The 15,038-nt window shown below is 44.4% G+C and overlaps 1 protein-coding gene across 1 annotated transcript in view; it reads left to right on the top strand.

Annotated features, from left to right (window-relative positions):
- Positions 1–15,038, top strand: part of LOC138293888 (serine/threonine-protein kinase N2-like) — a 189,378-nt gene that overhangs the window by 56,223 nt on the left and 118,117 nt on the right. Inside the window, exon 10 of the mRNA XM_069233181.1 lies at positions 6,994–7,069. Coding sequence (XP_069089282.1) covers positions 6,994–7,069 — 76 coding nt within the window. The remainder of the gene's footprint in view (positions 1–6,993; positions 7,070–15,038) is intronic.

Here is a 15,038-nt window from a genome sequence, read left to right as displayed (position 1 = left end):
CAGATTCCAGCAGAACTCCTCTGCAACCTCCACTTTGACTTCTGGCCACTGGAACCACCACTGGACCCTCCAGGAATTGACAAACGCTGCTAGAAGACTCTTATGCAACTTTATTTCCATGTCTCCTGCCAGCTTTGCAACATTTCCCCGGCCATGCATCCTCAGACGATTGCAACTCTTCAGCCTGCACAAGAAGAAGAAGGAATCTCCCTTGGGGTGAAGGAATCACTCCCCTGCAAACACAGGCACCTACAACAAGCGACGGTCAGCTGCATGGATCTCCCCTCATCTTGAGCTACGTGGATCCTGCATTACGGGTGATGGTCCGGAGTAGTCCTCTTGGTCCTCTCTGCCAGCTGTCCAACTTTGGTGGAGATAAACCTTTGCCTTCCCACGCAGGACAAGTACCCCCCTGCACTGCGTCTCTTGCAGCTGCCAAGGCTTGTTTGCATCTCCTGCAAGGGATCTTCAGGCGACGTGTAGCTCCAGCCCCCAGCACTCCATCCTGCAAAGCACAGCCTCCTGCATGGTTGTCCTGCGGCATGGAATCCTCTTTTGTAGTGTTGCTTGTGCTTCTTCTGCGACTCCTGTGTCTCCATCCTGTGGGACTCCTGTGGGTGATGCCTCTGCTCCTGTGGACTCTGTGACACTGAGGGTCCCCTGTGGCTCCCCCTCCTGGGATGAGTCCTCCTGGGTGTTGCTGGTCCTTGGCAGCACCACTTTTTCACTAACCGCGAGTTGCCTTTGCCAAGGCTTTTTGGTTGGATTCCTGCACTGATATCCGTCTGCAATCTTCCTTCCGGCATGGGACATTACCTGCATCCATCAGAAGCTCTTCTCTGGCTCTAGGACTGTAGTGCTGACCTGTTCTTCATTCCCGTTGACCAACTGCTGCAAGTAAAGCTGGGTGGGTAGTGGCTCCTACTCCTCCTAGAGTCCACTGTGACTCTTGGACTTGGTCCCCTCTCTCCACAGGTATTCTTTCTTCATAAATCCACTGCTGGTTTTCTTGCAGTCTTTTCTGGGTGTCTTTTTCTTCTTTTCCTCCTTTTGGGTGGTTTGGGGAAAATACAGTGATTTACTCCTACATTCCTGGTCGCTGGGGGTACTGTTACTTACCTCTGTGGTTTTCTATTAGTCCCATCTCCCCTCTACACATTTTACTTACCTAGGTGGGGGGGAGGGGGTACCTTATTTGCATTCCATTCTTTTAGTATGTAGTTTGTGCTCCCCCTAGGGTCACTATTGTTATTGCTATTTGCACTGTTTTCTAACCTTTTCTATGCCTGTTTCTGATTGCTAGTGTATATACTTAGTGTAGTACTTACCTCCTAATGGTGGGTTATCCTTCTAGTATTTTGTGGTGATTTCTTCCAAAAATAAAGTACCTTTATTTCTCCAGTATTGGATCTTTCATAGATTCACATGCTTGAATCATCCCTGTCGTCGAGGTGAGAGCCTCACAGTAACCCCAAATACACATAGCAGTAAACTTTACACACTAGGCCCCAATGGCCCACCTAGGTTCTTTTATAGCCTATCCATGTCCTTTTGCAAAAAAAAAACAAAGTTGAACCACAGCCAATATTATGGTGGCTTTGTTAGCATTCTCAAAGGTATGTAATATACTGCAACGTTTTAAAATGCAGTTTTCAGTAAAAGAAAATTCAAAAAAATGCAATCTTAGATAGGGTGTAATGTTTTATCTGCATTTAAAAATTGCAATATTTTGTATAAATGTTTTCTAAATTAAAAAGGTCTGCCAAGCCGCTGCTCGCAAGTTTGACTATGGAAGTGCTTATGACTTCCTTGAGAATTTCCACAACGCATATAGAGGATTGTTACAAAAGGGCACCTATGGCTATGTAAACTCATGCCACAATGTAGATGCCAAATACAGACAACCACTCATTGACTCAGTATAAGAAGTCTCATGATAAGCAGCGTAACAGTCAGACGTCTAATTTACACCAGGAGCATTGTTACTGCATCATTTTTTCAAGCTGAAGCAAATTGATATTTATTGTGACCATAAAAAAGGATGACTATGATTGGAGATTGGCCAAAATCTCTGAGGATCCAACAAGACATGAACATGTTACAAAACACCCAAAAGAAGCTGCCAATAAAATGCTTCTAGGCTTTTGGTCAAGTATCAGTTATTTTGCCTTTTAACTAACAATTGGAAGCCTGGAATTAGGCTAACAGTGTTTAAGTAGTCTGAACTAGACACTACAATCCTTCGGTACTTAAGTATGGCCTTACTAAATGGGAACATTGCTGTACACCACATCCCTGCCTTTCTACTGTAAATCTTTCCGGGTTCTCTTTCGGGGACTTTCTTTAATATTCCTTAGCAGTAGAATAGATTGGTGCATCTATACAAGCCCGGAACACTTTTCATAAAGAGAAATATCTCTGATTAACAATATCTCAATTTCAACCTTTTTAACTAATGAGCCTTAATGTGCCCTTGTGCCAGAGGTATTTTGCACTATTTGTCCTCTGTATCAATAAAATAGGTTTATAATGCATTTTAACGTATTAAAAACATATAAAGACTTTAATATTTTATTGATATTGCTTAGTGCTTTGTTTATTTATTTAAACAAACAAAACTCCTGGAAAACTAATCAAGCTCGGTTGACCTGAATGTCTTGAGTTTGACAATACAAAATATATAGGTTTCCATAAGGTTGAGGTCTGTGCAGACAAGTGTGTACTATTTGTATATATCATTAGATTTTGACAGAATCAATGGCCAATGTTAACTTTTTTAATTACAGATAATAGCTTTCAGGACTATAGGGAAAACAATGAGAACTACATAATCCCCTTAATGTGTAGCCAAAATATCCATTGGTGGGAAGCACCTATCCTGCACCCTGATCTGTCCAGTGGATATTGTTTGTTATGCATTGTAGGGATACAGGGACATTATATGACTTCCGAAGATTGCCACCTTAACCTGGAAACCTCCAGGAGTGGGGAGAATCTTAGGCTTGTGTGTCCTGCCATAGACCAGAAATATTTGAGTAGGCAAATAATAGACAAAGATTGAAGGCATAGGTTGCTGCACACAGCAAATTATCATGGCTGAGGATGTCAAGAAAGTTGCTTCATGACCGCTTTTATTTTGAGATCAGATGGTCATTTGTTGGCAAAGCTTTTCTAATAAAGCATCTGCACCAGAGCAGCGCCAGGATTTCATTCACCAGTCATTCTTCAAAGTCCAAGTGTCACCATGAGCAGTGTCCTGTCTTTCTCGAGAGATCATGAAAATTGCCAGACCTGTACCTGTAGTTGGATCCAGGACAAGGGTATTGGCAGGCTGCACGGACTTCCATCTAGTGGATCCCTCTTGATTCACCCTGTATTGAGAAAGGTTCTCTGTGTATTAATCTTGAGGAATGGCTACCGGCCAGTGTGTTATGCAAGGAATGGGAAGTGACTGTGCTCTGCAGATCCTTCCGACTCTTCCTAGAAGGGAAGGCTTAGCACACTGCCCTGTTATAGCACCAGTAAGATTGCCTCCAATACAGACATTCCATAGTGTATGGATCCTTGTCAAGATGGCACACAGGACATGCTTAGTGTTTCCACTGGAGAAGATGGCATTAGAATTGATAGGTTATGTAGCTTGATAATTAAGTCTCTCTAGCTTCCGCTGATGTGGAGGAAGAACTGTCATTGGTTGAATGCTGGATCTTCTTTGATGACCTGGTCTTGGGATCTCTAACTTCAAGATGATGCTCCTTCTGTAGCAACCTTGCTCCTTCACAGAATAGAACATGAGCTATGTCAGATGTCTGATGTGAGGGGGTCATAGTTAGACATAAGGAAAAAGCCACAAGGTATAAAAAACCTTCATAGATGATTGGAAGGAAAATGATTGACTCTAGAAGAAAACTGACTTAAGAAGAACTAGCACACAGTCCTAAAACCAGGGCTGAAGTATTGGATACACTAGAGCTGAATCTGGCTTAACCAACAAAGAAACGCACAACTGTGTTGCAATACATTGCTTGAACTTCTCTGCAGTCCTGTGTACCTCAAAGAACAAACATAAAAAGACAGGAAGTAACATTGCACCAGGATGAATGGGTAAATACATCCTTAAAATATATGTGTAGCCATCTTGAATAGGGCTGTAACAGACATTGGTAATATTTGCCCTTAAACTTATTGAGGCCTGATAAACTATCTTATCAAACTGCCGTTAGCTTGGCTGTAACCCACGCGCTCCAGGAACCAAGTCAGCCAAGTAGTAACATCTACTGGCTAAGTGATGAAGCAGTAGCTCCAAAATTAGTCAGAACCCTCCATACCACCACATACCCAGCTACTGCCAGCAACCAGAGACAGTGCACCCGGAATCCAAAAGGTGTTAGAAGGCTCCTTCAGTGCACAGAGCAGCCAAAATAACTGGCAGTGCAGAGCTTGGTTCCCGGCACCGCCTGTAGGAAAGATCAGGGGCTGCTCCTCCATAAGGGCGGAGCAGTGTCGCCCCCCCCTGCCAGCAGCGGCAGCTGCAGCTGCAAACCATTTCCACAAAAACGATAATAAACCTTGCTCATTATCGTTTTTGGGGAAAAGCAGCGGGCCACAGGGGTAACGAGCAATGAGGGGGTGTGCTTAGCACTCTCCCTCAGAGTGCATGTATATTTGGCCAGCCGTCTCAGGCCGGCCAAACACAAATGCGCACAGAGCTCTCTTCAGCCCAGCAACACAGTTGCTGGGCTGGAGAGAGCCTGCACAGGCTCCCAGTCTACCTGGGGGCCCCCCAGCCAATCCTGATGTTGCTCAGAGCAGCATCAGGATTGGCGCAGGGCAGGCTTGGGAGTCTGTGCCTGCTGGCAGAGGAGAGGAGCAGAGCAGTTGTGAACGTGGTGGCACAGGTAAAAAATGTTTTTTTTTTTTTAATGTAACCCTCCCCTCGCCTTCCCTTCCCCACATCCCCCAACCACCCCGCAGGCGTCGCTGAGCTTGTGACTTGGCAAAACAGCACCTTCGCAGAGTTGATGTCGTCAGAGGCATGTTTGTAAAAAGAACCCCTACTACTATTTGATGATAAAGACTTTGCTTTATATGGTTTGATTGCTCTATAAGGGAACCTCAACATCGAAGACCTCTGTTTCGCAAAGAAGTCCATTATCATTATCACATTTAGCTTAGTACTGTTTACTGGACTCTTTAGACATTCCTCCCTATGACTGAAAATAAAAATACCCTGACCTGAATACAACAGCAATGTTCTGCTTTACTTCACGCAGCACCTGGCATTGGGTACTGGCTCATGTGGAAAGATGAACTCTTTTTGGAATCCAGCCACCCCTTACATTCTTCAGTTGACCAACTTACCCATACAAACCCTGACAGATGCAGTGCAGTGTATTGACGTACATTGGCAAATGAGCACATTGTTTTGGAGATCTTTGACCTTTTTAGATAAGCAGCAGTAAATCAATTCCATTTGAGTTAACAAGCAGCGTCATCCATATGTATATAGGACTGGCTGACTAGCAAACTGAAGAATTCCTTTTTGTCCAACAGTAAGTAGTAGACTGTCCTCTGCGCGCTTAATCACTTGCTACATTGATTTCTAGGGTGGTCAGGGGTATTAGAGGTAGTCTAAATGCAATTGTGCTAATTCCATCTTTGCCTTTTAAGGTTTGTTTCGCATAGCTGCCACTGTTCCCTTTTGGGGATCCTGTAAATGGTCTGTGTTGAAATTGTCTGCCGCAGTTACGGTGCAGAGTCCTGCATCCTCAGTTGACACTGTTAAATGTGTGCACATTGACCTGGAACCTGAAACTGTGGCGTTTCAAGGCTTGGCTTTTGGTAGAATTGTGTGGATATTATAATAAACCAAAGAAACTAGATCACCTTTCTTGAATTATGGCTACTGTTTTAAACTGGATCCGCTGTTTGACCCAGCAGGAAATCTTTAGATTCACCTTCCAGAGGCATTATGTTTATTGTCAAATACAGTTTATACTCGGCCAGGTTTATTACCATATGTGATCGGTGTTGCACCATGTGGGAAGCTCATTTGTGCTTTACAATTCTGTGCAGTTTTTCAATTGTATTGATATGCACTTGAGTACAGTAAGGAAGGACTGAAATGTGTGTTTCCTTCTATTGAGTGTCCTCCATTCACACAGACTCCAGTCTTGTCTTGAGCAATTTAGAAATTTAATGTAGCCCATATGAGTCCACTGACCTCTGAAACAGGCCTTTTGCTATATATTGCATTAAGGGTTCTGTGCTGATAAGTCGTCACACTTCCAAAAGGTGAGACCGGTGCCCGCACTTGTTTCCAAAGATTGAACTTTTGTCAGAAGAATGTTTTTAGGCTTTTGACAAGGTCTGAGTGTCTGTTATTAACATTTGTATCCAATTATTTTTGGGACCATTCTTTCAAGGGGGCTCTTTTCAGGTAGTCTTTTCATTGTTTTTCTTTCCTATTAATCGGCCACATAGCTTGTTTCTCACCTTTTAACTACACCACTCTGTTGTAATCTTTTGTTGGTGGCTGTGCATTTGGGGCCACCTTTCCTCTTGCTTTGGAGGCCCTAGTTGACCCTGGGAACGGAAGTTGTTAAATGTGAGTACATTTCTTTCCATATGGTATTGTTTCAGCAGAACATATGGAATCAGAGCAGCAGCGCAGGGTTTAGCTTAAGCTATTTAGAAAATTATTTTCAGCTAATTCCGTTTTCCTGTTCTGCATATAGTCTATGGCTAATTTGCATGTTTACACTACTTTGCTAACATTGTTTACAGGGGGTTCTCAGGCTGACAACAGGAAATTAATTCAAGTAAATGCATGCATGAAAGATACTGGGGAAACAGTTTTTCTTCCTTTAAACTATTGCCCTCTAAAGCCAGGGCACGCAGCTTGATTAATGTTGTGTAGGTGTAAGATATAACCTTCATGTTTGTGCTTTCGACATGTAATTATAACCTGACCCTATTTCTGTCTCTCTACAGTAGCCAGATAAAAACAGAACTGACTCTACAGGACTTCAAACTACTTGCAGTTTTAGGCCGCGGACACTTTGGGAAAGTAAGTCTAAAATGTTTGTTATTGTGTAACAACGTGGAATATCTTCACTTTTTACTACTCTCTCTCTTTACATCTTTGCTCAGTTGTTGCCAACTTCTCCCAGTCACTCATTTTGTCCCAGTAGTTTAGGCAGGGTATTCCATTCATGGGTAATATGAAGAAATGATTGTAAACTTCATATCACTTCTAGACTTAAAACCTTTGAATATAGTAGTCCAATAGTTACCTCACACTGATGTTATTGTTATCATGTGTGCATTCCCTGAAGAGTGCTCTCTGTGTTGTCTCTGTGTTGTATTTCTGCAATATATATTTTAATAGCTCTGCTGCCTTCAAATCAGCTATCTATAGTGTCTAATTCAATATCGGATGGGGAAGCTCTGCCATCTAAGGGAAGGTTTCGTTTAGCAGCGTGAATTTCTTTCTAGATAACAATGATGCATTATTCCGCCATTTAGTGGTTGGGTTCTGAAGTGTTTCATTGCAAACTTTTCATATCAAGCCTATCAGACAGCTTGCCTCTCTGGTTGCGAAATACATATTGTGGGTAAGAACATCCAGGGCCCCCAGCCCACCCAATGCGTACCTGTACTAGTTTTCTTTTGCCTGCTTCCGATTCGATGGCCTTTCTATCACAACTTGTCAATCTTGGATTTGTCCCTCCCCTGTAGCATAGCCTCTTTACCTTCTTTCTAATTGGTTGCCTTCTCTGCTTCCACAGCTCACTTTTAGGGCAATACTTTTTTCTTTTTGCTTGAGCACTCCATCAGAGTGTATGTTTTTGCCAGCTATGTCTCTCTCGTTTACTTCTTCACCCACCAAATACTCGCCACCGCCATGCTTCATGCACTTCTTACCTAGCCCCATCTCATCCATTGCTTCACCCATTCCATTGTTGTGCTTGTTTTGTTTGTTTTTTCTGTATTTGCTATTCACTTCCTTCCACTGAATGGCTCTACTTTGTACATTTGCTGGCAACAGTCCAGGCTTTAACACTATTATCCAGCAGCATATAGTATCCAGTTATATGTGTCTGCACAACCTGCTCACACAACGTGAGCAAATCATAAGCTAAGTCTAATTCTGTGCAATCATTGCCTGCCTTAGTGGCTACAGCACTAACATTTGAATCAGGAGATCAGCACAGAACTGCATTGCATTTGCATTTACGTACTGCTTACTATCAGAGCAGGATTCATGTCCAGCACAGGTTTGTCGTCATCTTTCACTTTTGATAAAAATGTAATTTTTATCTTAAAAAAAACCAAACAAGAATAAATGTTGCCCTCTGTTTTCTGACATTTAGCTTCCATTCACCCCTTAGCTGCTGCCTCGTCCCAAAGTGTCGAGCCCTTTTTTGGCTATATGGAGTAAGTAGTTTGCGCTTAGGCCCCCATAACGTTTTGTCCATATAAGCTATCCAAGCCAAATTTGTGTCCTCCTTGGATGCTGGGGACCCAGAGTTTGTGGCTTTCCCTGGAGGAGACCGAGAAATTGGCCAAAATACAGCTAAAATTGGTTGTTTTGGGAAAAATGGCAAAAACGTGCGGCAGAAGAAAGCATCTTTTTTCCCCCCTGCAAATGGGATCAACGAATGGTTTGCAGTGATAAAATAATCATCTTCCCAGCTTTCAGGAACAGGCAGACTTGAATCAGAAAAACACATTTTTCAACACAGTTTTGGCATTTTACCGGGACAAACCCCATTTTTACTTTTTTTGTGCTTTCAGCCTTCTTCCAGTTAGTGACAGAAATGGGTATGAAACCAATGGTGGATCCCGGACAGCAAAACATTTCTGAAAAGTAGTCAAAATTCTGAATTCAGCAGGGGGTCATTTGTGTACATCCTTCAAGGCTTTCCTATGGAAACTAACAGTTGAAATAAAAATATTGAAACTGAGTAGAAAAAAACAGCCATTTCTGTCTGTTTGCTTCGGTACCTTTTTTCAACAATGGCGATTTTTTAGAGCAATATAATGTTACTTTTGGTTGCAGGGATATGTAGGGCTTATAGGTTCATCAAGAATCCAAGGTCCCCAGAGCCAATTAATGAGCTGCGCCTTTCAATGGATTTTGATTGTATACCCAGCATACAGCAGTTCATTTGGTGAAATATAAAGAGTGAAAAATAGGTATCAATGAAACCACTATATTTTTCCAAAATGAGCACAAGATATGGAGTTTAGAAGCAGTGAATATTGGCATATTTCTGAATTCGGGGGTACCCGTACTAGCATGTGACTTATAGAGCATTTCTCAAAATGACTTCTTTCTTACACAGTGTCTTACATTTGGAAGGTTTAAATGTAGAGAAAGACAATTGGCAATAGCACTTGTTCTTCTATTCTGTATTCCTACAAATTGTACCTCACTTGTGTGGGTAGGCCTAGTGCCCGTGACAGGAAACGCCCAAACCCAAATGTATTTCCACTGAAAACTGACTTGATTTTGGCAAAGTGCCTAGCTGTGGATTTTGGCCTCTCGCTCAGCCGGCACCTAGGGAAACCTAGTAAACCAATCATTTTTTTTAAACTCGACTCCTAGGGAAATCCAGAATGGGGTGACTTGTGGGGCTCTCACCGGGTACTGTCACACAGAATCCTTTGCAAACCTCAAAAACTGTCTAAAAACACTTGTCCTTACATTTCAGCATTGCAAAGTTCTGGAATCTGACGAGAGCCACAAACTTCCTTTCACCCGGCATTCCGCCAAGTTTCCAGATAAAAATGGTACCTCACTTGTGTGGGTAGGTCTAGAGCCTGTGACAGGAAACGCCCCAAAACACAACTTGGACACATCACATTTTTCCAATGAAAACGGATGCGTTTTTTGCAAAGTGCCTAGCTGTGGATTTTACCCTCTAGCTCAGCCGGCACCTAGCAAAATCTAGCAAACCAATACATTTTTTAAAACTAGGCACCTAAGGGAGTTCCGCATGGGATGATTTGGGGGGTTCTCACCATGTTCTGTCACCCAGAATACTTTGAAAACCTCAAATTGTGGCTTTTTTCCTCACATTTAACTTATGCAAAGAACTGGAATGTGAGGGGAACCACAAACATCCTTCCACCCATCATTCCCCCAAGTCTCCCAATAAAAATGGTACCTCACTTGGTTAGACAAAGTGCCCGCAATAGGGAAGGTCCTAAAACATATTGTGGCAATAATGATAACTAAGGGGAGTGTTCAAATTAGTCCTGGGATCGGAAACCATTTAGGGAAGCCTGCCCATCGCAAACATTTCTGAAAAGTGCACATCAAGGGGAGTCCAGGGAAGTATCGCTTGTGACGATTCCCCAAAGTTATTTCCCCCAGAATGCCCTACAAAAGTAAAACGTGGAATAAAAACACTTTTTTTAATTGCATTTCTTTGACATAAACTACAGGAATGCGCAGGGATCCACAAACTGCTTACCACCCAGCATTCCACAACTTGTCCTAATAAAAACACTACTTCCTGCCTTGGCTTAGTACCCGTGACAGGAATGAATCACACAATGGTCAATGGTAGTCCTTACATGAGGGCTACTGTTGACCCTGAGGCAATCCATACCTGTCGCAGGCACTAGGCACAGGCACACAAGTTGGGCAGCGTTTTTTTCAAGGCAAGTGGGGACACGCTGGGTGGTAGGAATATTGTGGATCCCCACATAGTCGTGTAGTATGTTTGACAGAAATGCAAGGAAAAATAGAGTTTTTATTCAGCGTTTCACTTTTGCAGGGTATTCTGGGTAAGAAACTTTTGAGGGATCCACACAAGCCGCACTTCCGTGGACTTCCCCTGGTGTCTAGTTCTCAGAAATGTCGGGGTTTGGTAGGTTTCCCTATATGGCTGCCAAGCCCAGGACCAAAAACGCAAGTGCCCACCTTACAAAACAAGGTGTTTTGTGATAGATCATTGTGTTGTCTCCACAGTACGATTTGGGCCCTTCCCTGTCACGGCCCTTTGCCAAGAGGGGATTACACAAATCGTGTGTGTTGACTGCAAGGTGAGGTTGTACACTAACTCCATTTTGAGCGTTAGGCCCAAAAATATCTTCAACTCTGCCAGCGAATTGGGAGTCCACTGGTGTGTCCTAGAACGGGGCCCTAGAGTGCCTCTATGCTCCCTCGGAATTTGTTCTCCTCACAAATATGTTCGCTGCACAATTTTCTGGAGGAAGTCGATATCTAAAAAGTTGGCCTTATCGACTTTACATCCAGCATCACCAATGAAAGGTGACATTTGTGGCTGAACTAAATTGGGGGGCTGACAAGAGAGCTCTCTGTCTGTGATTGCCGCTGCACACACATGCTCTCTGGCTTGGGCTAACCTGCTGTTGTCCCGCTGCACAGACTGTGCTTGCAAAGGGACAGCATGACTGTCCTCATCGTCTCCCTCAGAATCACTGGAAGGGGAGTTGTCAGATGGGACTCCTCTGACTGAAATATCACTCCCAGAGACTGCTCCATTGTCTTCTCCGTCAGATGTGGTCTTACTATCTGCTGTCTCAGTCTCTCATCCTGCCTTAGAGCTGTCCTCCATGACCCGAGTTAGGGCTTGAATAGCAGTCATCCAACAAGATGTCATCTCTGCTACTGGCTAAACTGTCCCTTTAAAACACTAGCCTGTGTAGACGGTCACAAAATTGCTGGTGTGTCAGTCACCTTACCTTCGCTTCTTCCCTCAATCAGCAGGTTCTCTGAAGACCCTGAAAAAACCCAAAAAAGACACACTATTACTTCACCTTACCACATACCCATCATCCCAGCCTTCAGCACTGGTGGCACCCAGTCAGACAATCATTTTTGGTTCTCCCAGTCCCATGACCACCTCCTCGCATTCCCTCACTACCACTCAGCAGAAGTGCACTTCATCTTTCCTTAGCCTGCCTTGCACATACATTTCATTTGTTTTAAAGTGCAGGTAACGGCTGGATTTACTAATCCACTCAGCTATTCATATAAAATACAGATCTGTTCTTTGCGGCAGGGATATAAACCTTCTTCACTACTTTATGGCATCAAAAGTCCGATCTCTTTCTCTACCAAGAACATAATCACAAGAGTTATCTTGACATTTATATTGCTGCCTAAAAGCTAGGGTCGAAACACGTTGGTTGGAGTATGTGCATTGCTTTGGAAACGGGCGCTGCGAGACAACCGGTGGGCTATATATATATATATATATATATATATATATGTATATATATATGTTTGATGGCATGTGTAGCTGCAGATACACATGCTGTGCATTATCCTGCCATCTAGTGTTGGGCTTGGAGTGTTACAAGTTGTTTTTCTTCGAAGAAGTCTTTTCGAGTCACGAGATCGAGGGACTCCTCCCTTTCGGCTCCATTGGGCATGGGCGTCGACTCCATCTTAGATTGTTTTCTTTCCGCCATCGGGTTCGGACGTGTTCCTCTTCGCTCCGTATTTCGGTTCGGAAAAGTTAGTTTAATATCGGAAAATTCAACGGTATTGTTTGCGCTCGGTACCGGGTTAGTGCTAGCACATCGACACCGAAGAAAGAAGCGTTCCGGCAGCCCTTCGGGGCTTCCACTCCTCGGCGGGGCCTGGTCGGCCCGACCGCGTCCATCTTCAAACCTCATGAACCGGACCCCCTTCCGCTTCTGCCCCAACTGCCACGCAAAGTATCCTTATACAGACCAACACTTGGTCTGTAATCTGTGTTTGTCTCCTGAACACAAAGAGGATACTTGCGAGGCTTGCCGGGCATTTCGATCCAAGAAAACACTGCGGGATCGAAGAGCTAGAAGGCTCCAGATGGCGTCGACACCGGCCTGACACATCGACGTCGAAGAAGAGGAGAGGTTCTCCCTTCGAGATTCGGACTCGGACGAGTCCGAGAGTGAGCAGCCGAAAACGCAACAAACCGCGAGTAAACCAGCCCCGGGGAAAACTCACAACAGAATAATGAAGGCCAAGGGGACGCCACCGCCAAAAGGCCATGGCTTAACCCGAAAACACGGTGACCAAACATCGGCACCGAAGAAGGCCTCGCAACAGCCGAAGACATCCGACTCCAGTCGAGATACCGGCTCCGAACAGACTTGGCACCGAGAGTTTGGCACCCCGAAACCCAAAAAGGTTTCCTCTGAGCCAAAAAAGACTGCTGAAAAGATTTTGGTGCCAAAACATGCAGCCTCGGAGCCGAAACACAGCTGCTATACAGAGGAACAAGGCCTTTCCACACAATTACAAGGCCACAGATTTGAACAAGAACTGGGCGTGGGAGAGCCAGACCATACCCAGAGGAGGCTCCATATACAAAAAGACACGGGGAAAATCAGAACTCTTCCTCCAATAAAGATGAAACGGAAGCTCACATTCCAAAAAGCGGAAATGCAGCCAAAAGCGAAAGTGGCTAAAGAAAAAACACCACCACAGTTTTCGCCACAACAATCGCCAGCGCACTCGTCACATCTGTCCCCAGTAGCCACACCCCCAATGATGCAGTCACCAACGCACACAGGGATGAGCCAAGATGACCCGGATGCATGGGATTTGTATGATGCATCGGTCTCAGCCAATAGTCCTGATTGCTACCCGGCAAGGCCATCACCACCTGAGGACAGTACTGCTTACATGCAGGTGGTTTCCAGGGCAGCTACATTTCATAATGTAGAATTGCATGCAGAGCCCATAGAAGATGACTTCTTGTTCAACACCCTGTCATCTACACACAGCCAATACCAAAGTTTGCCAATGCTGCCAGGCATGTTAAAACACGACAAACAGGTGTTTCAGGACCCAGTCAAAGGCAAAGCCATCACACCTAGGGTAGAGAAGAAATATAAACCTCCCCCTACGGACCCTGTATACATCACACATCCTGATTCAGTGGTATTAGGAGCAGCCCGGAAAAGGGCAAACTCACAAACTTCTGGAGACGCACCACTGCTCTACAAGGAAAGTCGGAAATTCGATGCAGCAGGCAAGAGGGTGGCAGCACAAGCAGCCAATCAATGGCGAATTGCCAATTCGCAAGCGCTACTGGCAAGATACGGCAGGGCACATTGGGATGAAATGCAACATCTCATTCAACACCTTCCCAAAGAATTCCACAAACGTGCCCAACAGGTTGTCGAGGATGGCCAAACTATCTCCAACAACCAAATAAGGTCGGCTATGGACTCAGCAGATACGGCGGCCAGGACAGTGAACACAGCAGTAACCATCCGTAGACACGCATGGTTACGAACCTCCGGATTTAAGCCAGAAATCCAGCAAGCTGTGCTGAATATGCCTTTCAGTGAACAACAATTGTTTGGGCCGGAGGTGGATACTGCGATAGAAAAACTGAAGTAAGACACGGACATGGCCAAAGCCATGGGCGCGCTCTACTCCTCACAGAGCAGAGGCACTTTTAGGAAGCCGCACTTCAGAGGGGGGTTTCGGGCTCAAACCACAGAGCCTTCCACCTCACAAGTCAGACCCACATATCAGGGCCAATATCAGAGAGGAGGTTTTCGAGGACAATATAGGGGTGGACAGTTCCCTAAAACAAGAGGGAAATTCCAGAGCCCAAAAACCCCACAAATCAAACAGTGACTTCAATGTCACAAACCCCCACCACACAACACCAGTGGGGGGGGAGACTTACAAATTATTACCACAACTGGGAACACATAACGACAGACGAATGGGTCCTAGCCATTGTCCAACATGGCTATTGCATAGAATTCCTACATTTGCCACCAGATGTGCCTCCGAGAGCACACAACATGTCCTAACAACACTTAGATCTGTTACAACTAGAAGTCCAAGCATTGTTACAAAAAGAAGCAATAGAACTAGTACCCAACCAGCAAAAAGGAACAGGTGTTAACTCCCTGTATTTCCTAATTCCAAAAAAGGACAAAACACTGAGACCCAAATTAGACCTCAGAACACTGAATCTTTACATCAAATCAGATCACTTTCACATGGTGACACTTCAAGACGTGATTCCCTTGCTCAAACAATA

This window comes from Pleurodeles waltl, chromosome 4_2 (assembly GCF_031143425.1).
Source record: "Pleurodeles waltl isolate 20211129_DDA chromosome 4_2, aPleWal1.hap1.20221129, whole genome shotgun sequence".
NCBI lineage: Eukaryota > Metazoa > Chordata > Amphibia > Caudata > Salamandridae > Pleurodeles > Pleurodeles waltl.
The sequence above is the reverse complement of the archived record's forward strand: the minus strand, read 5'-3'. Positions and strand labels throughout refer to the sequence as shown.